This window comes from Cyclopterus lumpus, chromosome 1 (assembly GCF_009769545.1).
Source record: "Cyclopterus lumpus isolate fCycLum1 chromosome 1, fCycLum1.pri, whole genome shotgun sequence".
NCBI classification, from domain to species: Eukaryota; Metazoa; Chordata; class Actinopteri; order Perciformes; family Cyclopteridae; genus Cyclopterus; species Cyclopterus lumpus.
The window spans coordinates 21,830,190-21,853,744 of record NC_046966.1 but is presented as its reverse complement, the minus strand read 5'-3'; the positions used below and the strand labels follow the sequence as shown (position 1 = coordinate 21,853,744).

The 23,555-nt window shown below is 45.3% G+C and overlaps 1 protein-coding gene across 1 annotated transcript in view; it reads left to right on the top strand.

Moving 5' to 3' along the window:
* LOC117732724 (protein sidekick-1-like) overlaps positions 1-23,555 on the top strand; it is a 189,253-nt gene that overhangs the window by 162,522 nt on the left and 3,176 nt on the right. Inside the window, exons 16-31 of the mRNA XM_034535888.1 lie at positions 597-712; positions 1,958-2,144; positions 2,847-2,945; positions 6,144-6,338; positions 12,102-12,303; positions 15,342-15,445; positions 15,579-15,649; positions 16,098-16,236; positions 16,807-16,863; positions 16,965-17,066; positions 18,212-18,327; positions 21,185-21,371; positions 21,467-21,604; positions 21,696-21,857; positions 22,091-22,216; positions 23,075-23,239. Coding sequence (XP_034391779.1) covers positions 597-712; positions 1,958-2,144; positions 2,847-2,945; positions 6,144-6,338; positions 12,102-12,303; positions 15,342-15,445; positions 15,579-15,649; positions 16,098-16,236; positions 16,807-16,863; positions 16,965-17,066; positions 18,212-18,327; positions 21,185-21,371; positions 21,467-21,604; positions 21,696-21,857; positions 22,091-22,216; positions 23,075-23,239 — 2,166 coding nt within the window. The remainder of the gene's footprint in view (positions 1-596; positions 713-1,957; positions 2,145-2,846; positions 2,946-6,143; positions 6,339-12,101; positions 12,304-15,341; positions 15,446-15,578; positions 15,650-16,097; positions 16,237-16,806; positions 16,864-16,964; positions 17,067-18,211; positions 18,328-21,184; positions 21,372-21,466; positions 21,605-21,695; positions 21,858-22,090; positions 22,217-23,074; positions 23,240-23,555) is intronic.

The following is a 23,555-nucleotide window of genomic DNA, read 5'->3' as shown; positions in this document are numbered from 1 at the left end:
TAGTAAACATCCTAAACGATGTTGTAATATCTAGTATCAATGTTGTTTATCAGTGGTAAATGTCGGCAGGCATAAAGGTTGTTTTTTCTTTCTTTTTGCTGTTATTGTTGACACAATGGGTTTCTATTTATTGAACAAAAGAATGAAACTCGGCTCATGTCGCCGAAATCAGAATATTGGAGAAAAGCGGCAGTAAAGTGGCACCAGCAGGGTTTTCACTGTTGGGTCGTGCTAATTATTAATACTTGAATTGATCAGTTTTGTTTATGTCATACTGGGTTTAGAAAACTTTTATTCAGCCTTAAAAAAAACTATTTGGGCAGAATGTATTCCTCCAGGGGGCCTTCATTGATTTTGATATTGCTCCAGTCAGGAGCACATATCTGGGTGACTTTTCTCAGTATTTTGCATTAATAATTACAACTCTAGTTCTTTTTGCTGCCCTTAATATAAGTTTCTGCATAGACAATACTTTTGAAATATTATTTAAATCGGGGTCCTCACATGGTAGGTTAGAGTGGTAGTCCACTGTTGGTAATGTAGGAATGTGTGTGTGTGTGTGTGTGTGTGTGTGTGTGTGTGTGTGTGCTCTCCAGTTCCATCCGGCTCTCCGATGAACGTGACTGCTGAGGCCGTGAGTTCCACCAGGATCCTCCTCAAGTGGTCCACTCTCCCTCAGGCACAGAAGAACGGAGTCATACTTGGATACAAGGTGGATTAAAAACACTCAAATCCCCCCCCCCCCCCCCCCCCCCCGCCGCCGCCGCCAGTGACATAGTTAACGTATTCTTCTTCTCAGGTTTGTGAGAAAAAGCTAAATAAATACTGCTGATGGTGAAATGCCAGGTGCATTCATTTTTTACCTTAAGTGCACCACTCACTGGTCGGTCTCCTTTCACACCCCACTCTCTTCTTTGATTTTAAAATAAATAGAAGAAACCTACCAGCCGTCTGTATTTTTGTAGATTTTCTTGTGCAGTGGCATATTTGGAGCACCCAGTCAACCTCCTGAGAAAGGCATGTGACATGGGGAAAGCACATGCACGTACAGCTCGTAATCACCACCCCAAACAAAACATAGCAGATTACTTTATCCTCAATTACATGGACATGGTTGTGTTATATGAATACATAAATCTACTGAAGAAACAGGCTGTAGCTGTGTCATATGAACCAGTACCATCCGGTATTTTTCAAAATGTTGTGTTTAAAAAATTCTGGTCATATTATCCATCATAGCACATGACCCCCCCTCCCCCCATCTGTGTGTGTTTTCCTGTGCCCTCCTGAGGATCCCACTGAGCATGTTAATAGATGGGAAGTGGCCGCCAGCTCTTCAACACCTCCCCATCCATCAGTAGACGTTGAATAGTTCTCCTGCCTCCTGCAGTCACACTCTCCTCATGACTATTTCTGTGTTTAGACACTTAAGAACTGGCCTTTTTTTTTTTCTTCAGGAAGTTCGCAAACTAAAACGGAGAGAGAAAGAACAGAATTACGTCAATGCCCAGCTGTTTTGGGAAATGACTTCCTTTAAAGACTAAACAATATGATCTTTGGACGTTTTTTTTTTTTTTTTAAACCTGCAATAACAGATGTCTGCACCACATTCGGGCTGCATCAACACAGCATTGACATACAAAGGTTTTAGAGCTTTTACACTACAAACAGACCAAAATTGGTTCTAATGGCGTCCACTGATCTAGACAGATGTGATCACTGTATCATGTTTCCACTCTAATACTATAATATTGATGATGGCGGTTCCAAAGATGTACATCTGATGTAGGAAGGAGGCTTGCGATTGAGTGCTACACACAGTTTTGCGACAGCCTGAAAGTATTCAGACGACTAAACCTGCTGTACATTACGTTTTTTCTTCTCTTTTAAAAATAGATTTTTGTGCGACTGCGATCGCACACGCGTGTGACACGTATGCCCGTTCTGTGTCTGTCAGGTGCTGTACAGCGAAAAGGACTCCGAAGGCCCCCCCGGCGTGCAGGTGGCAGAAGGAGAGGGGAGGGTAACGCTGCTGCTCGGGGCGCTCCAGAAATACTCGGTGTACGTGCTGCAGGTGCTGGCGTACACGCGGATGGGCGGCGGCCCGCAGAGCCACCCCATACTGCTCCGGACCAAAGAAGATGGTAGGATCTCTCTCTCTCTCTCTCTCTCTCTCTCTCTCCTTCTGTCTGATCACTGACCTTTCTGTCCAACACTTTTTCCCCCACTCACCTCTGTTGCTGTGTTTCACCTCTTCCCATCTCTGCTGTCAGTCTTTCCCCCAATTCGCTGATCGTCCACTGGGTTCAGCTCACCCTTCAGACCCCTTTCCAGAGCCCAGACATGGAGAACACATTGTGTGTGTGTGTGTGTGTGCAGAGCGGCCTAAAAAAAAACGACCACGGCAGCAACCCGGTCTGGTGACCTTGAATAATGAAACACGCACACACCTCTTCCTCCGTCAAACAGTGTCACGTTTGAAAAGTTTTTCTCATTCCAGGATGAAACAAGAACGGGGGAAGTCAATTCCCGGCAATGTATAATGAACCTCCGTCCTCTCTGTCAGTCACACACACACACACACACACACATACACACACACACGCAGGCTGTACACACACTCGTATTTGGTGGTGTGGAACATCTGCTTTTATCAGGAGCGATGTGAGGCTGAGAGAAAATGACATTTTCTATTTTGCAGCTTTTAGTAGTGCCTCTTAAAAATGTATCAGGCACTATGTGTGTGTGTGTGTGTGTGTGTGTGTGGAGAGCATATGCACACACGTGTGTGCCTTGGTACCGTCATTGTATATTATTACAGTTTCATTCTCTCTTTCTCTCTCCAGTCCCAGGACCCCCTGTCAGGATGGTGTTTCCAGAAGTTCGGTTGTCTTCCGTTAGGGTGGTTTGGCAGCCACCCACGAACCCCAACGGCATCATATTAGGTACAATCACACACACACACACACATTTAAATCATAATCCATTTGTTCACGCTTGTAGTGACAATACATTAGTTTTCAATCGCTAAAGGACAGAGCTCGGCTTAGAGAGGAAATGAGCGAGCGCTTTTAAAACATATGCACACACACACACACACTCATAGACACACAAAAAGACACACACGCTCACAAAAACACACACCGCTGTGATCTTTCAAGGCAAGGAAGGAAGTAAAAAGCCGTAAAAAAGGAGCTGATTCTTTTTTTAACTTTCAAACAAGGGTCAGCGCTCTCTACTCTCCACTTCAGTGCCGACGTTTGTTTGTGTGTGTGTGTGTGTGTGTGTGTGTGTGTGTGTGTGTGTGCGCGTCAGTGATCAACCTTGTACCCGGGGAAAACCGCTATTATAGCTGCTGAAGCAAGACCCCTCTCCTAAAGCATACATTGCCTCATATATAAACACTGAGATTTAAACATATCGCTTGTTTCTGAAACTGCAAATCACAGCGTGCAGATAGAATCACAGAGAGAAGAGATTAATGAAGAGGAAGAGAGCCGAGAGGAAGAGGGGCGAGAGGAAGAGGGGCGAGAGGAAGAGAGGCGAGAGGAAGAGGGGCGAGAGGAAGAGGGGCGAGAGGAAGAGGGGCGAGAGGAAGAGATTAATGAAGAGGAAGAGAGGCGAGAGGAAGAGGGGCGAGAGGAAGAGGGGCGAGAGGAAGAGATTAATGAAGAGGAAGAGAGGCGAGAGGAAGAGGGGCGAGAGGAAGAGATTAATGAAGAGGAAGAGAGGCGAGAGGAAGAGGGGCGAGAGGAAGAGAGGCGAGAGGAAGAGGGGCGAGAGGAAGAGGGGCGAGAGGAAGAGAGGCGAGAGGAAGAGAGGCGAGAGGAAGAGGGGCGAGAGGAAGAGGGGCGAGAGGAAGAGGGGCGAGAGGAAGAGAGGCGAGAGGAAGAGAGGCGAGAGGAAGAGGGGCGAGAGTAAGAGGGACGAGAGGAAGAGGGACGAGAGGAAGAGGGACGAGAGGAAGAGGGGCGAGAGTAAGAGGGACGAGAGGAAGAGGGACGAGAGGAAGAGGGCCGAGAGGAAGAGGGGCGAGGAAGGAACGAGAGGAATGTGAAGAGCTGCTGAGCTGGAACCCGAGAGAACAGAAGGGGAGAGACAGCAGAGGGGAGATGTATGCAGGTGAGAGCAGGGACAGGTGTGTGTGTGTGTGCACCTGTGTGTGTGTGTAGAAAGGAGTAGTATTTGTCCTCTCAGTGGGGGAGGGATTCGAGCAGGACTGTGTGAGTGATGTGTGACTGTATCGTAAGGGGAGGACATTTAGTGCGACACCACTTTGTGACAGAAGGATGAGTGGGAAGGAAAATCTCTCTCTCTCGATCACAGAGACACGGAAAAGTGCAGTCCTGCTGTGTCCTTGGTGGGAACAAGGTGTGTGTGTGTGTGCGTGTGTGTGGAGACTATGCAGATACAAATAAGTGTAGCGCACCGCTTTCTCTAGTGCTCATGGCTGCCTCATTTCTCCTCGGGTTTTCAACCCATCGGGGACCGCTACAGAGGGTGAACAGAGGAGAAACAATCTAATTTGGCGCGAGGCAGTGAGGCATTGTTGTTTTCACGTGTTGGTCTTGAATATATCACGGCCACTAGCTGCATCCCGATTCCAATATTAAATACTAATTATAAGGAATATTTAAGTATTTGTGTTCATACATTCAAGTCACAAACTTAAGTACTGAAAGAAGTCAGTGTGCGTCCGGAAAACCACCGCTGTTGGTGTGTACTGTAGTCCCACAATGCAACGCTCCAAATAAATGGCAATGGCACACTACCTGTCTCCAACTGTGGAAATCTGCAAATATGTTTTGCTATTTCATAATTGTATGTCTTCATAGAGCATGTGGTGCAGTGTGCACATTTAAATGCAATTTATTAGCGTGGAAAATGTAATCAGGGAAGGTCGGGTGATTCTTCGTTTTCTCAGCGTTTTAGCTTTAACTATTTAAAACTCCGGTCAGACTTAGATACGTAGCGTAGTAACCACCTGAAGCTGCTCTGTCTCTCAGCTCTGACACACTTTGTTGGACAATATAGAACCACAAAAAACAAATATCTCAAGCAAGCTTTTCATTAACACCGACAAGGTCATCGAGCAGCTACAAGCAAAAGACACGTTTTAAACTGGAATAAATCCACATTTTTTTAAAGCCTTTAGTTATGAACCCCTCCCCCCCCCCCCCCCCCCCCCCCCCCCCCCCACCTCACACATGTTACATCTTTCCAATGTAAAATGGAGTCGTGCCTTCACTAACGCGACGCGGTCACTCTGTAATGGAGATGATGCCTCGTGTATCCGACCGGCAACGACCCCCCAGTGATCGTAACGCTGCGCTCTGACCCGACCGGCGAGAGGATTTGTCATCTCGCCGTTATCCAATAATCTTCCACGCGCTGCGTTCGCATTAATATACAATCAGACTATCTGATGAGATTATCACCCACACGACCAGATTAAACCCCTCTGAGCAGATTACCATCCATGACAGTTTCACTGTGAACCTCCGCACACTCGTGTGTGTGTGTGTTTTGTGTACGATAACATCTTCATATTGATATAGAGGCCAGCGGCCTGTGGAAAGCCTGGTTGGGGATCAGTGGTTAGAGTGTATGTGTGTATGTGTTAAAGGGTGTTAGTGTTATTACATGGCCTACTGCACATGAGACAGAGGAACAGACACAAGGATGTTTTTACAATATGTGTGTGTGTGTGTGTGTGTGTGTGTGTGTGTGTCAGTATGTGACATGCGTGAATTATGACTCTGTGTTTGGTTATCGTCAAGAGTGCATTATGATAAAAGTTGCATATGTACAGCGGTCCAAAACGAGCGAAGCAGCCGCATGAATGGAATCTCTTTGGAGCGGGACGTTCTCGGGAAGTGCGTACAAAGTGTGTTTGTTTGTGTGTGTGAGTGTGTGTGTGTCTGAGGAAGTGCAGCTGTGCGGCGCGCGGCGCCGTGCGGTGATGTTTTCAGGCTTTTTTGTTCCTATCTCGCTGCCGCTGCCTTTGATTCCTGTGGGCTCTGTGATTTAAAGTAGGCCAACAAATAATAAACAGAAACACGTTCACACACAGGACCTTCACACGGATTTTAACTGCCCCCCCCCCCCTTCCGTCTGCCTTCTCCGTCTGTCCCCTCGCCAAGGCTACCAGATCTCGTACTGCCTGGACAGCAGGGACCCTCAGCGGTGGACCACGGTGGAGGTGGGCTCCAACGCGCGCCAGTTCACCGTCACGGGACTTTCCCCCGAGCAGGCCTACGTTTTCCGGCTCACCGCTCGCACCGCCGTGGGCTGGGGCGCGGAGCAGGAAGCCCTGGTTGTCACCACTGAACGCAGAGGTAACAGACACACACACACACACACACACACACACACACGTGCACTTTAGCTTGACGTGGTATCTGGTTGGCATCAGATCTGTTTCTGGAGTCTTGCCGATGTTAACCACTCCTATTAAAAAGTAGGAACCTGAACTGGCCACGAACACCCTGAATGTATCGGAGAGGTTCACATTAGTTTTAGATCATATATATATATATATATATATATATGTTTTAGTACAGACATATCAGCGCTAAGGGGCCCCAGCCTCAGTGTAATCACCCGTATCGAACACTGCTCTCAGACACGTAGTTCATATCATATAAAAGCTCTTCTTTCTGGGTATAAGTAGCTCAGTTGGAAAAAAAAGGGGGGATTTCACATCCTTCCAAGCGCTAGTATAATATTTTTTTTAAATCGGATGGTTTGGCAGTTGTTTACTCATCCTGTCAGCACTGTCAATCAAATCTAATCAAACCACATTCACACAATCCCGATGCAGCAGATTAACAGTTCATCTCTTGATGCATAATACCAGAGGATGTATTTTTATTATTATTATTATGTGATGAATATGTAATGTTGTAGTAGAGAAAGTCGTCGTTTACGGTTTTTTATAGTTTTTTACTGCTACTTTGAGTCAAATTGTCAGCTGTGAAAAGACCTATAAGGATTAAACATTATATGGTTGATAAGTCGCTGATGGAGGAGTTTGTAGAATCTTTTTAAAAAAACAACCTCAAGTGTGTGTGTGTGTTCCACATGAGGAATTCAAATTAAATGTCTTTCTGAATTATCAGTTTCTCTCTCTCTCTCTCTTCATATTGAAAGAGGTCGTAATGATAACAGCGTGATTCAATTGTGAAGCCGTTTTTTGAATCGGACACTAATGGGACCGATGTAACAAGTGTGTTCATTTTGCTTCTAGAAAACGTACTCACTTACTTTTCCACGCCGCTGAATAATTCAACAAGAATGATGTTGAGGTTTTGGTCGCTTTGACTAAACGCTGCATATGAGCATTTATGCATCTCATGTGTCATTTTGCGCCAAAGCAATGCAATAATCTGTAATTGAATAGGTATCAAATTAGAATGACGCGTACGGAAATAAAACGTGTTCAATAAACCAGATTTAGACGTGAAATTCTGTAAATGAGCCCATTTTAAAGCTGGAATAACTTGATTGTTGTTATTCATCGTTATTCAGCTTTTTTTTTCAAAATGTGGAAGGTTTATTGCAGGAGGGAACTACAATTGGATTTAAGTGTATTTTGGCTCTCTTTTACATTAATTTTCAAGTGGTCAAAGATGATATTTAGTCATTTTTCTTACGTCGCCGCCAGTGCAGTAAGAGTCTGCAAAGGTTAGCTGAAGCCGAAGCAGAGAGGAAGTTAGAGAAAGAGAAGCGGGCGGGGAGCTTGTTGTCGGACATGCAGAATCCTTTGTTTACCGGCCACTTACTATTAACACGAGATGAGGGAAAAAATGATGACCTTTTTCTGTGTGTTTTTTTTGGGGGGGGGGGGGCATTTTGAATACAGAACAAGAATAAATGATATTTAGAAGTGGAGGAAGAGCTGCTTGGCAGTAAATGTAGATATTGGAACAAACAACTCAGCCCTCCTGCAGGGGGGGCTCGATGAGTCAGTTCCAAAGACTGGGCCCGCGGTGGGGGGTCTGTACCTGGGGGAGGGGGGGGGGGGGGTCTTTCTTCTTTCAGTGATTGAAAATACTCTCCGAAAACGGATGTTTTTACAGCATCTACGCTGACCTCTTCAGACGGAGTTGGAGGCAGGGCCCAACATAACGTTATTCCCCATCCATGAGTCCACAGGCAGCATGTACAGACGTCTCTCTTTCCCATTGTAAGTCTGTGGGGGAACGTATCATTACGCCGTTTGGCCAGTATGTAAAATGTGCTTCAAAAGCCCTCCCCAATCCCTCGGGGCTCTTTTGACACCTCAAATGATCTCGCTGTGTGATATCAAGAGAATCCAGCTGCTGTGGAATTTAAGGGGGTCTGTAGTCACATGCATCATAATCAGGTTTTCTAAATGATCACGATAAATGATTATTAGACCAAATAAAACAGTCTTTCACACTCCGCTGTCCTGCGGGACGCTCGGCGGTGGGCGGGTGAAAAACTGTTCAGGTAGGAGGTGAGAAAGAGAGCGAGACCGGCATTGTGTTGGCGCGGCAGTCGTCGGGAATGTGTTGTTTTGCCAGGCCCAAAAAGATTTGATAAGCCATAACTCTTGGATTCTAAAACCAAAGTAATTACTATCGATCGATAGTTCTATCAGCGCTCTGCAATTATGGTAATTTTGTATTTCAGGGGAGTAAAAAGTTGCTAATTTCTTCTTCTTTTTCTTACATTTCATCGCAGGCTGTAAACCGTGAGAAAATAAAAAAAAAATTTTAACACATTCAAGCATGAAATATGACAGCCCCCCGCCTTTGGCAAGATGTAGACAGTAACAGAGTCTCCTGAGATAGTTTTGTCTTTTAAAAAGAAGTATTTCCTCCAACACGCGTGAGCGCTGCACTTCTTTTTTCCTTCAATTTAGAAACAAATAAAAAAGGTTCATTGTCCTCAAATTCAGAGATTGTGACATTTTTATCTGCTCAAAATGTTTTTTTTAGATGTATTAAATGTATTATCTTTAGTGGTTATTTGCATACAACACGTATTTTAATTGAAACATTTTATTTTTTTATTTTATAAACAGATTATTTATAACTACACTGATGAGAGCTGTGATAATTAAAATAAAAAAAACACTGTGTGGGCGGAGCTGTGGAATACAAGCACCTTTCACATTGTAGCTAGTACTTTTTAAAGATATTGATCATATGTGTAGATTTACCATCTAGATATCGTCTCTCACCAGTATTTCTTTTCAAAAACATCACTCATTATTATTTAATCTTAATACAATGTTTAACTGTATGGTGTTGATATGTCCTGTAGCTTCTGTATTTAGATCACTTCTGATCATACTTTTCTAATGCATCTTATAAATAAAGCACCATAATACAGGTCAGGGCTTCACAGATGACTGCAAAGCCGTAATAAGACGAAGCAGTAGGACAATAATATCATACGAATGCATTAAAATGGAATATATATATATATATATATATATATATATATATATATATATATATATATATATATAATAACAGTCGTAGTAGTAACAGAGAATGGAATAAAAACTGTATTAATCAAATAAAAAACACATATTGTCAGTATTCCTTGGAGCAGGGTAATATATATATATATATATATATATATATATATATATATATATAATCCTTTGATGAAGAGACACGGAGGACAGGTTTAAGTGCCGGATTGTGTTGAAGTTTGACCGAGAACTATTCCACCAAAGTGAAATATCACTCTAAAAAATAAAGTTGCAGTGGCTCTGGTGGTAAAACGCATGAATAACTTGTGGTTTGATTGTGGCTCTCAGCCTTTGAAATATGTCAGACCTGATCTCTCTCTCTCTCCAATTTTCTCTTGTCAGCCGGCACCGTGTACCGTGTTCTCTAAAGGCGAAAGGACCCCCCCCCCCCCCCCCCCCCCCCCTCGTATTAAAATGTGACAGCGAAGTGACTTTTTATGAAAACCTGAAATCATGATGTCGGATATTCTATTCAGAGTTATCAGCCGGGCGCGGCGCATTTTAATTGGGATCGGATATCGTAACATCTGCAGCATCATTATAAAGAATAGAAAACCAGTGGGTCCTCTTGTTCCACTCCAGTGACGTAACGACGGCCCGATGGAGATTCATTTCTGATGACGCTGAAGAGACCACGTTTTTTTATTACGAGCATGCGTGCGAGGCTCTGTGAATGAATGAAAACCCACTCCCTACAGAGAGATTCATCTCTGCTGATGTTTGTCTCCAAGAGGGTGATAACTGATGCATTAGCATCCTGAGCAGAATTCATCCCCCTTACAGACGTATATATATATATATATATATATATATATATATATATATATATATATATATATATATATATCAGTTCCTCTAGTCTCTCTTTCTTCTCCTACGATTCCCTGCTATCGCACTGCTCTCCTCTCCCCTTTGCGTAGCAGCAAAAGTGCTGAAAGGGCAGCGCTCGTCCTGACAATTATGAGTTTGTTTTATCGGAACATGATCTTTAACTGCGCGGCGGAACAAGAGGAGAACAGACGGGGAGACGCAGATGATATCGGCGGGGGGGGTGGGGGGGGGGGACAAAAGACGGAGAGAATAGTCAATCTTGAGGAATGAGGGCGCGAGGGAAGGAAGGAGTCAAACTGATTTGACTCAAATTACTTGTGATAAGGAAGAAAAGCCTGTGTGTGTGTGTGTGTGTGTGTGTGTGTGTGTGTTTGAGAGTATAAGTGCAGATTAATTAAACCTCAGAGAGAATCGATAATGCTTTAATTTCCAGACCGAATCGATAATCTGACGCCCATGAAATTAAACAGTTATGCCCCCCAACCATGTGTTTTTTGTTTGTGTGCCATGAGTGTGTGTGTGTGTGTGTGTGTGTGTGTGTGTGTGTGTGTGTGAGTGTGTGTGTGTATGTGTGTGTAATCACACAGATCCCGCCAACATTGCACAAAGATTCTGACTCCCGGGGTCGTATTTTATCTTCTAATTGAATAGCGAAGACAACCCGACAAACGCAAACAAACTCCGGCATCTGTTGAGGAATTGTTTCTCTGATGCCGCCGGAGCGAGACGTCTCGTTTCATTTTCAACACGCGTCCGCGTCGGCGGACCGTCGCACCGACGCGTCTGTGGTGTAAATATCGGCGGGGCCTCCCAAGGTATTTCGCCTCTTATCTTCTCGGCCCGTGATAAGCTCAATTTGCCCGGGCGACAATGGACAAAAGGGAAGAAAGAATGAAGGAGTGGAGACACGTGTGGAATGCAGATGCTTCTGAACAGGCACATTTACAGGCTCCTAAAGGGCCTTTCGCACTCATTCTCCCGGTGGCTTGCGCAAACGACGGCGAAGCATGGGTGGAAAAAAAAAAGGCTGTTTAAAGGTGCTCATAACGTAACGGAGAGCATAATTACTGCCTGTCAACATGGTGACGGTCGAGCAGATAACAGTGCTCACCTGAGGGGGGGGGGGAAACCGGCGTTTTCCAGCTGTAACCGCCACAGTGCAAAGCTCAGGTTGGCAGTACATCCACTGGACCTTTATTAAAGCTCTGAATATCGAATAGAGAACCTTTAAGTAACTGTCGTGTTGATGGAATTTGCTCATTTAATATGCGCCACTAGTGGAGAAGCTGAGCCTTCTTTAGCCTGTCCTCTCACTGCCTCGTCTGTCCCCCAACACACACACACACACACACACAAGTATGATATCAGTACTAGAGTTAAAATAAGAGCATTGAAGCTGTAGCTGGCTTGTTTTTATCAGGGTCAAAACATCCACTACACACTTGAATCTCCATTGAGAGATAAGTCAAGATAAATCAGCTTTTATTTATTTTCTGTTATCCGCATCCAGCCGTGTCTTGACTTGTCCTTTCATTGGTTTCCATAAAGCTCTTCACGAAGTCTCCCTGTCCCTGAAGGAACAGAAATACACACTACAGATGTCACAAAATAGCAACCCCTAAATGAGTCTGTATTTTATGTATGAACAAATGTTTACAATGAAATTGATCTAGACATTTTAATTAGTTGTTTCCCTCTGCTCCTTTTCGCCGACGCCTCTTTATTTTGGCTCTTTTCCGTTCCTCTGCCACGTCCACAGAGCGCCCCGAGCCGCCCAGGAAGTTGTCCGCTCCTCAGGACGGCGTTGAATCTCGCCATCTCCGCCTCCACTGGGTGACGGGGGGCTCGGGTTCCTCGCCGCTGAGGTACTTCACTCTGCAGGCCAAAGAGCTGCCCGGCGGGGACTGGAACACACACACGGCTGACATCCCGCATAACGTGACCACCTGGACCGTTGACAGGTACGCACGTGCAGTCGCATACCCGTCAAGCTTTGTATACTCCGTATATACAGAGTTTGGAAGGTTGTTTTAAAAAAATGTAAACACACAAGCAAAAATCATGATTCCCACACATCCTGGAAAACGGTTGCATGGAAAATCCCTTTTGTGTTGTCCTATATACATATTGTTATTATTATTATTATATATTAATGTTGTATTGTATTAATGTTCAAATGTAATTGTATGGACAAGAGTATTTTGAAGAGGCTGTTATTGTTGTGGAAGTGTCACATGGTAGCGCATTCAGATATACAATATGTATATAAATGGCCCGAAACTCTGAATAATGTAAGTTACATTATCCTCAAAATGTAAGTCATCAGTCACTGCTGGTTGGTAGTTTTAATAATTATATTTACCTGGTGATCAATGTGTCATAATGTCTCTGCACGTAAGAGATGATAAATTATAGCAATTGACTGGATGTCTTTTAAATCATTCTTCATAAACATATTAGAGTTTGTCACACACGCTACATCCTCCCTGGAAAGAGGACTGGATTAACCAGTGCTCCCAGTAACCTGCTTATGTTAGCAATAATAACCCAGTGCTACTTCCATGAAGCCTCTCGTACTTTATGGGTTACAAGTTACACATTAAAAAACACGTCCATTAAGTAGCTACACGCACACACACACACACACACACACGTGATCCTGAGCATCTTTGGAGAAAACAAGAATAAAAATTCCACATTACTGGTTTTTTTTGTTGCTTTCCCTTAAGAGCCCTGCTATTGAGATTGTGTATAGCATGACGCGGTGGATTTGAATTACTTTAAGCAGTCGATAAAGAAATCGTGTGATGTTTATGCATCCTTGGAGAGAAGAAGGGTGGACACACACACACACACACACACACACACAGAGAGAGAGAGAGAGAGAGAGAGGGGGATGCTGTAAATACTCAGATTGAGAAGTTTCATTTATCTAGTGCACAAAGTACCACAAGAACCTTTTATTAAGTGTGTTTGCAGAGACGCCTCTGCAGACACACTTGGCAATAAGAGGTTCTGATCTCTGTCGCCTCATCGCACATTCGGCCTTTATGCTTTCAAGTGTGTGTGTTTCATCCGTCATTCATCCCTCTGGTTTTCATCATCATCCATCCATCAACGGCTAATGTTTTCAGAAAACCACAAGGCATGTTGTTGTTATGTTTTTTCATCCCCTGGAAGAAGGCTGCGTGTCTTCCTTCCCCTACCCCTTTATCTCTTCATCCCTCCATCCTCTGGCGAGGCAGTCATTAAGGCAGCAGGTGATGGTTGGTCAGACTCGATGGCTGCTCCCAACTTCCCCCGAGAGCCGACGAGGCTTCGCGCATGCGTCTTCCCTGGTGCTGCCGCTGCTGCTGCTGCTGTTGTTGTTGTTGTTTTGGTGCCATTTTTATTCGAGCTCATTCTACCACTGAATGCTCTAATTTAACTTACATCTCCGCGCGCACACTTACTCGTTATCTGCCCGTAATTGTTGTTTTCCACCGAGACATCTTTGGAACCAAAACATCCAAGTGCCCCGGACTGATGCAAACATGGACACACACAGTACAGTACACACACACACACACACTTTCAAACACTGTCCTTAACGTTGTCCCAGTGTTGGTGCCCCGCCCCTCATTGAGCGCGTTGCCTTTGAAGTCTTATTACCAGGATCCCCACAACCCCAAAGGGCCTTTTTGGTTGTCGCCTATTGGGCCCGGCTGCTCATTATTATACGAGAGGCCATTTGATCCGTTCTCCCGTCGCCTGCTGAACGTGGAACCGGTCCTCTGTAGTCTTGGTCGGCACCGCGTAAAGTCTGCCCGTAGATGTGTGAGCGGATGCTTCTTGTTACCTAAATTATGAAATTGCTTCCGTTAGCTCTCGTTGATAATTAGGTTAGACTAATAGAAATGAGTGTTTTGCCACCAACTGTCCTTTTTAAAAAAAAATGTAATCAATTTCCCACGGTGTGCAGCCGAGGGTACATTTAAGCTATTAGCATGCTACGAGGCGCCGCAGACGTGTTCGGCTGGTGCCTAACAATGGGTCGCCTGTTCCTTCGGCTGATTGTAAGTGGCTCTAGAGTTAAGTGTTCTCAAAATGACTGATGCAAATTGTTATTCTGTGCTTATTAATAATGCGTTCACCTTGCACAGAGGAGAAATGCAGATGGGATGTTGTGGTGATATGGCGGAGACAATTAGGACAGGTGTAAAAGATGATTATTATTGAAGACCATGTCTGCTCTTCAAAGGCCACTCGCCGAAAGAGCAAAAATGTGTCTGTGTGAGAAGACGGTGTTGGAGAAAAGATATTCCCAAAGTGTGAGAGATACCCAGTGGACCTTTTTTTTTTTGAGGTGTTATGGTCGTACGGATGCTCGATGCGCTTTTGGTGAAAAACCTTGAGTGAAAACCAAAAGTCTGTTTGTTTACAGTGAAAAAGCGGTACTTTGCTGTAATTATATTGTCATAAATGACCTGCTCTATGAACTAATCTCCCTCTTTAATCAGTAAACATCTCAAAGTCACTCTCACTGTACTACTTTACTGTACCAAGAAAATCTAACTTGTCTCTCATAATTTAGTGCTATTTAAAATTAACTGATTAAAACACATTCAAACTTGTACTGTGAAACAATAAAGCACGTGGCAAGTCCAGTGGTCCATTTCCTACAGTTTGTATGAGTGTAACTGTAACGCTGTGGTTGTATCGGCTGAATCACAAATGCAATGCACGCCTTATTGGTTTAGTAATAAAGTCCAATTGAGAACATATTTTGAATCTTACCTGAGGATCATGGAGCATAAAAGCCCTGCAGCGTTCAATTTAAATTAACCAATTCATCAATTTAGGCCTGAATTCTGTCTAATATAATTATTTGAAATGAAATGGAAGTATCACTATTAGTCAAAGGAAAAGAAAGAGAGGACGACGGCTGAAACCAATAACGTGAATGAATGCACACGTGTATATACAGTATATATATATATCTGTGTGTTTGTGTCTGCAGGCTGAAGCCCTTTACGTCATACAAGTTTCGGATGCTGGCCACCAACGATGTAGGAGACAGTGTCATCGGCAAAGAGACGGAGGCGGTTACAACTCTACAGGATGGTGAGAGACTGGGAACACTGGGAATGAAGGAAGGGGGGAAGACAAGGACATATGTAGAGAGGACAACGTGATAGAGTGTAATAGCATGAATAGAAGTTCATAATAGCTTTCCTTTCTCACGCGTTCTTTCTAGTGCCTGACGAGCCCCCAGTGATCCTCGCGGTGAAACCAACCACCACTACCTCCGTCCTGGTGCAGTGGAAGGTATGTGCACACAGTAAAGACGCACAAACCTGCAAAACACAACTTTGATTGCAGGTGAATCACCTATTTGGAGAATGAGAGTGTGTGTACGTGTTTTGTGTGCAAAAACACACCCTGGATACTCTTCCCTCTTGGGTTTGGAAGTGTCCTCTCTCTCCCTCCTTCTAGCCTCATGTCAAAGCATATGGAGGCAATGAGACACAAAGTCACCAGCCATTTCATCATCCTTTTACAAGAGCGCCGAACCCACTGAAGCGTCACTCCGTCTGTCCGGGTTACAGCCGGTCCAATCCGATCCCCCCAAAAAAAAATGCTGCTCCGCCAGCTTCCCGTCAGTCACACTCGCTCCACCAAGCGAAAGGAAATGAGTCTTTCCGTTTGAGGAATGGAGAGCTAATGCGTTCACTCTGTGCGTGCTTTGTTTGCATTGTTTTTTTTTTTTCTCCAGCGGCCCGATGACGACGGTATCAATGGGGTGTTGACCGGGTACCGGCTGTATTACAGAGAGCTCTCGGTAAACACCTCCACTTTAGCTGAAGCGGAGGTCCAGGCAACCAAGAACAACACCACGAGTGCCCTCGTTACAAGTGAGTCAGACTGAAACTAATGTTAACTGCTCATTAAGCCCCGCTCCCACTTAGTTACTGTTGCTATGCCTGTCAGACCTTTCTTGTGCAGCACATAAGCAGTTTACAGTCGGGGGCTGTTTACTTAATTTGTTTATTAGAATCCTGCAAGCACTTATATCTTATTCATTTACTGATATACGCAAATGTTTATTTTATATATTGGCTGTTACGGGGACTAAAATAAATGCAAATACAGATCCCACTGTTGTTATTGAAGAATTGCTTTCTTACAGTATTGTAATACAGGACAACATATAAAAACTTGATCAAGATTCTTTCCAATACGCAGCCCGAGTTTAAAGTGATAATGATGTATCTTTTCTTATCTATTGATTCTTGCAGTCAGAGGGAGCACCTTAAATATATGTCGGACATTAAAAAAACAGCATTGAGCTTAATAGACCGTCTATCTTAAGTATGATAAGGTGGCGTTTGAAATGGCGTTATAATTGCACCGCTTATTGTTGAACTCGATCCACTTATTGATACTTATAGTGTCCTTCCATCTGTCTCTCGCTCCTCCAAAAGCCAAGAGCACGTTCAAGACGGTGAGCAGCGCCTCGCTGACCGAGTTTGAGTTGACGCGTGAGTCATTTAAGAATTTATGTTTTTACAAGCGATAACAATATCCAACGTCTTTCGCCCTGCGTGCGTGAATGTGAGTACTTTTTTCATTTTCTCTGCAGAGCTGAAGAAGTTCAAACGCTACCAGATTGTCATGACCAGCTACAACATCGTCGGAGAGAGCCCGCCCTCCTCGCCAGTGGAGGTGTCGGTTGGAGAAGCCGGTAAGGCGGAAACGGGAGGAAGCGGTTCCACTGGCCGCCGTTACAATATATGACATTTTGTTTTCATGACCCGCTTACAGAATGACAGAATAGCAGTTTTACTGTTGAATGTCAAGCGTCTCCTCTCGTCCTTTGTCGTTGTCAGAACGTTGCATTTCAGGGTACAAAACGTAACATTTCGGTCTGCAGGCGATTCTTTAGATCGGTGCTCTTCTTACATCAGTTACAGTCGGATATATAGATCCTTCTTCTTCTTTTAATTTAACTCGCTTACATTCTTTTAAGCATAAGAAAAAGCACATTTTTGACCTTAGGAATAGCAGTTTAACAGATTACATCCCATCCCAAGGTCCACTGCGTGTGCTTCCAACCATGTTATAAGGTAGGAATCAGCAGACGGAGTTTACTCAGTAGCTGCCATGAGTTTACCTATAGCACACGCAGCTTTGTGTGTGTGTGTGTGTGTGTGTGTGTGTGTGTGTGTGTGTGTGTGTACACACAACTGAATGTCGTCAAGAGCATCTTTTTTTAGTAATGGCCCAACCCCTCTTTAACTTTCACCGGAGAGTCAACCCATGGATCCATTACACAGACAGCAGTTCAAATATATTCTCTCACACACTTACAGACACACACACACACACACACGCACACACACACACACACACACAAACAACTGTGCAAGTGAACAGATTTGCAGGTTAAGCTGGTAACACCCCCACTTTTTTTGCAATTCCCTCACAATCTCACGCTCCCTCCATCAGACCAACATTGCATTGCTATTCAACGGGTGTGTGTAGTGTGTGTGTGTGTGTGTGTGTGCATCACATGCAGATGAGCGAGAGTTGAGGATAAGCAGGGGGAGGCGGAAAAGGGCTGGGGGGGGGGATGATGAAATGGGGTGATATGGTCCTTTCTCTTGCCTCAGGTGCACACTGAGTGTTCATGCATATGTAACATACAGTGGAGTAACACGGTGCTGCCTTAGGCCCATTCTAATTGGAAGGGTAAAACATATCTTCCATACTTCCCACTCTTACATACAGCTGCACACGCACGCACACACACACACACACACACACACACACACACACACACACACACACACACCGTAGCTGTCTAACCAAACACCTTTCCTCCTGCAGCTCCCTCGGTGGCCCCTCAGTCTATCAGAGTGTCAGCTGTGTCTCCCTCCATCCTGGAAGTAACCTGGGACACCCCCCCTCTCGAGACCCAGAATGGACTCATCCAAGGATACAAGGTGACAAAGATTTCCTTGTGGCAGACACACACACACACACACACACACACACACACACACACACACACACACACACACAGGACATAAAAAGACCACACAAAGGAGTTTAGCTATGAGTGTCCGTGGGATAGATAAACAGGGAGTTGCTAAGTTAGAGGAAGGATCTGAATATCCTTTAATGGTTTCAATATCACTCCTCGGGCCTATCTCTCCCCCTCAACTCTCCTGTCACCCCCCCCCCCCTCGCTCTTAGTACTTCAAACACAAGGTTATCTGTCCTGCTTTTAGACACATTGATTTCTGCTGGAGAAGAGGAGGGGGGGGGGGGGAATGGAGAAGGAAAAGACTGGGAATGTAATATTTGCAGAGTGAAGAAAAGAGATGAGCGAGTGATCCCTGCAGAATCCTGATTAGAGGAGAGGAGCGAAGGGAATACGCTGAAACTACCAGAGACGGCCGTTCGCGGCGAGGCAGAGGGGGGTTAACGAGATTAAGACGAGAGGAACGGAGCAAAGAACGAATGTTTAATGAATTTGTGGGTTCTGACTTGTGTGTTAAAACGGCACGGACCAGGGAGGGCTGCAGGTAAACTTCATTTGCGAGTGTATTTTTTTTTAGTGAAAAGCTTCTTTCTTTCTTTTTTTAAAGCACACTTGAGCGTTTCCTCCTTTGCAGAGGACATCAGGACTCTGAGGAGGTTTGATAATCCATTTTAGGTTTCCTGATCTCGTCGAGTCATACCACAATCATATTCATTCTGCACAGCGTCAAACAGGCTTTTTGGACTAATCCTCGTGGTCTCACACTCCTACCAAATACCAGAATACCCCCCCCCCCCACCTCCACAACAGTAGAGGGGATTATAAAAGGTTCTGGACTCTCTACTAAACCATTAAAATGAAGTATCACAAGAAATGTTGCCTAAAAGGAAAGTACCCTTTTCATGCAGAAAGTAATACGTTTTTATTTTAAATTGAGTATATGGATGAGTTATTCAGTATCTCATTATTGTAAGAGCTCGTGGCAGGACAGAGACGGCATAATGCTGCCCTCAAGTGCTACTCATAAGCTGCTCCTTCCAAGTTTAGACGGTGTAAATATAGCTTCTGGTGCTTTGTAGTGCCTTCTGTTAAGAATAATAACAAAATAGACCCCTTAACAGAAAGTAGCTCTTGGCTTTTTGTGTTTGCTTTTGTAGAGCAAACTGCACGGAGATGATTCATGTTGCAAAAAACTGATAATACAACGAACTCCCAGTTCACCAAATGTCCAGTCCGTGTGTAATTACAAAAACAACAGTTTCAAATGATCTGATTACAGTTTGAATGTTGCTGAGCCAACATGTGTACGGTATAATTGGGGACCCGGGTGGCTGATTGTGGTTGAACACGTTCAAATCGAGCACAAACGCTGCCCTGATACATGTTCATTTAAGCACATAAACGTGTTTAGTTATTACTCGCGGTTACTTTATTTCAGCCCAAAGGCTGCAACTAACATAGGAGACCAGACAAGTAAAAAAATAATAATAATGAAGAAGCACATTTGTTTACAAATTAATTAGAAATAGCAAAAACAAATCAGGAATGAGCACGAGTGAACAATCAATAGTGTCAGCGTGTCTCTCACTAATTAAAAGCATTAAAGCTCAAAATAAGTTCACCATCAACGGAGCCGAGATGGGTCACCTGATCAGTTTTAAGTTCCTGGGAATCAGCATCACAAACGGATCCCAATTGAGAAGGCGGACGTGCCCAGAACATCACTGGGACCCATTTACCGAGCGTCAGCCGTCATATTGGTGCCTGCAAAGAGCCCCAAAAGGATATTAAAAGACGAAACCCACCGCCACCTGTCCTCCAGACTGCGGCGCACCTCCGCACTCCACCTGAAGACGTGGTTGTTGATGCTTTTCTTTTGTTTTTTTCTGCCGTCGTAAAAAAAAAAAAAAACGGGACTACGACTGTAGCGAAAAAAAACGTTGATACGTTGACCTTGAACGAGAATAAGCGTCCGTCGCAGCCGCTGTGGCTGTTGGCTCACCTTAGAGGCTCTCTGGGGCATCCCGGATACTTTGAGGCCTCATCTCTAATGCATGAGGCTCAGACACCTCGGTCACCCGGCTGCTCGTGTGCATCTCAAGGCACTTCCACCGCCAAGCCTCTGGGGCGGGCTCTCAGCTGTTGTGTACGACATTTAAAATATGAGAATGTTAAAACAACATGCAGGGATTTGTAAAAACACACATTTAAGTGCACGCTCTAAAGAACATTAAAGTGGATATGAGCAGGATGCAGGCTGTTTTTTAAAAGCATCAAACACATTCTGTTACTGGATATTTCAATTCAATTCAATTCAATTCAGTTTATTTTGTATAGCCCAATATCACAAATTACAAATCATCCTCAGAGGGCTTTACAATCTGTACACATACGACATCCCTGACCTTTGACCTCACATCGAATCAGGAAAAACTCCCCAAAAATAACCTTTCACAGGGAAAAAAGGGAAGAAACCTTCAGGAGAGCAACAGAGGAGGATCCCTCTCCCCGGATGGACAGAAGCCCCGGATATGCATTCATATAGGCCGTTTATTGCTTCTTTTGGTCATTATACAACAACCTGTTTCATTAAAAGTATGAGACGACAGAGAATATTTAAAAGTCACATACATCATTTCTAGAATACCTGTTTTTATTGTAGACATTTCTCAGATGAAACTTAACCGAGCGCGAGCCAAACAATATTCATCAATATACCTTTAATAACACAAAGTCTGAACTTTAAACGTGGGGAAGAGGAGAGGACGGGAGGAGGGGGAAGACGTGTTATCAACGGTGTTCTCGCTGTGTTGCAGATCCACTACTGGGAGAGGGACCAGCAGAACCAGAGTGAGAAGGTCAAGGTGATCTTCGTCCCGGACACCCGCGTGCACCTCACCAACCTGACCAGCTACACGCCTCACCTGGTCACCCTGACCGCCTTCAACACGGCTGGAGACGGCCCGCCCAGTGACCCCCGCGGGGCCCGCACCCTGCAGTCCGGTAGGGCGACAGTCCGGCTCGCCGAATACCAAATGATCAGGTTCTTAAGAGGTTCCTTTTTATCTCATTCGCCGTCCTCCGTCCGTGTCCCGCAGCTCCCAGCAAGCCCAGCTACCTGTCCTTCACCGAGGTGACGGGAGGAAGCCTCAACGTGTCCTGGGGAGCTCCGCTCACGCCTAACGGACAGCTGGAGGGCTACCGGGTCGTCTACCAGCCCACCGCTCCCGTGCAAGGTACAGCACACACTTGCTTTGTGCACACGCACACACACAGATGCACACGTAGAGGAGGACACTGACGTTTTCCTTTTGGTCGTGAGAGCAGGAGTCAGCAAAGTGGTGACAGTGGATGTGCGGGGCAGCTGGCAGAGATGGCTGAAGGTTCGAGACCTCGTCAAAGGAGCGACGTACGCCTTCAGCGCCCAGGCGCTGACCGTCAGCTACGGACCGCCGATACAGGCCAACATCAGCGCTCAGCCAGTTCAAGGTGGGCCGACCAGCAGCACACGACCCAGAGATACTCAGAACCTCCAACGGATGTGATCCGTGCACTCTGGAGCATAACTCTAATAACTTTAGTCTTTAGTTTTGATACATTTATACACTAACGGCAAACTAACTAGTGATTATGGAAACAAGGAGACGCGTTCATAAAACGTCTGTGTGTGTGTGTGTGTGTGTGTGTGTGTGTGTGTGTGTGTGTGTCTCTGACCCCCGCAGGCTCCCCTGGGTCTCCGGTGGAAATGTCCATCACCAAGACGTCCGCCGCGCTCGCTGTCCACTGGTCAGAAGGAGAAATGGGGGCGTCGCCGATCACCGGCTACGTCATGGAGGCGCGGCCGTCGGGTGAGCGAAAGCCACACCTCCGGGCTCAACCGCCGTCGCACGCGCCAATTATTCTCACTGATTAAGAGGGAGGGCGAGCTCACTTAGCGCCACTTCCTCCACATTCATTTAGACCTGCTGTGCAAATCAAGTCGGCGGCAATTTTCTCATAACTATCGCCAGAGGTATAAAATACAGAAAGGGGCGAGAGAGAGAGAGAGAGAGACTCTGGTGATACCACAGATAATAACGTAATGCCCATTTTATTATTAGTAATAACAAGGATCGTCATCATCATCATTTTGAATGGGACTGACAATATAATTGTCTGTATTCACAATCTGACATTCTCTCTCTCCCTCCGTCTCTTTCTTCCACTCTGCCTCTCCCCTTTTCACCCTCTCTCTCCCTCTCTGTCTTCCTCTCTCTCTCTCTGCCTCCCTCGCTTTCCCCCACTCTCTCTTCCTCTCTCACCCCCCCTTTCCCTCTTTCTCTCTTTTTCTCTCCCTCTCTCAACCCCTCTCTTTCCCTCCCTCTCTCTCCCTCTCTCTCTTCCTTTGTCTCTTTCTCCCACTCTGCCTCTCCCATTTTCACCCTCTCTCTCCCTCTCTGTCTTCCTCTCTCTCTCTGCCTCCCTCACTTTTCCCCACTCTCTCTTCCTCTCTCACCCCCCTCTCTCCCTCCCTCTCTCCCTTCCTTCATCTCTTTCTCCCACTCTGCCTCTCCCCCTTTCACCCTCTTTCTGTCTCCCTTTACCCCCAACTCTCTTTTTTATCTCTCTCCCTCTTTGACCCCCCTCTCTCTCTCTTCCTCTCTCACCCCCCCATCTCTTTCTCTCCCTCCCTCCCTCTCTCTCTCTGGCTCCCCCTCGCTCTGCAGATGAAGGAGTGTGGGATTCCTTCATCAGACTCCTCCCCCCCAGCAGCAGGTCTGTTTCCGTCCCACTGGAGCGCCTGAGGTCTGGGATCAGCTACGAGTTCAGAGTCATCGCTGTTAATCGCTATGGTTACGGACAGCCGAGCACACCCTCTGCTGCTCTCGCTGGTAAACACACACTCACACACACACTCACACACACACTGGTGGAGCTCAGGCTAATGAACATGTCCAGGGTGATCCAACTTGCTTAATTGGGGTTGGACTGAATTTCGAGCCAGTTGGAAACGCATGAGGAAGCAACTGTGATGTGTGTTTGTGTCCACTGCCACCCGGAGGCAGAGCGCGGAACTACAGCTGTGCTTACAAGGGCCTGAACGTGTCTCTGTGGCACAATAATGAATGACACGTCTTCAATCCAGACATGTATACAGCTCCCTCTCTCTTACCTCATGAACTGATCTGAAGAAACTTCAATCAACTT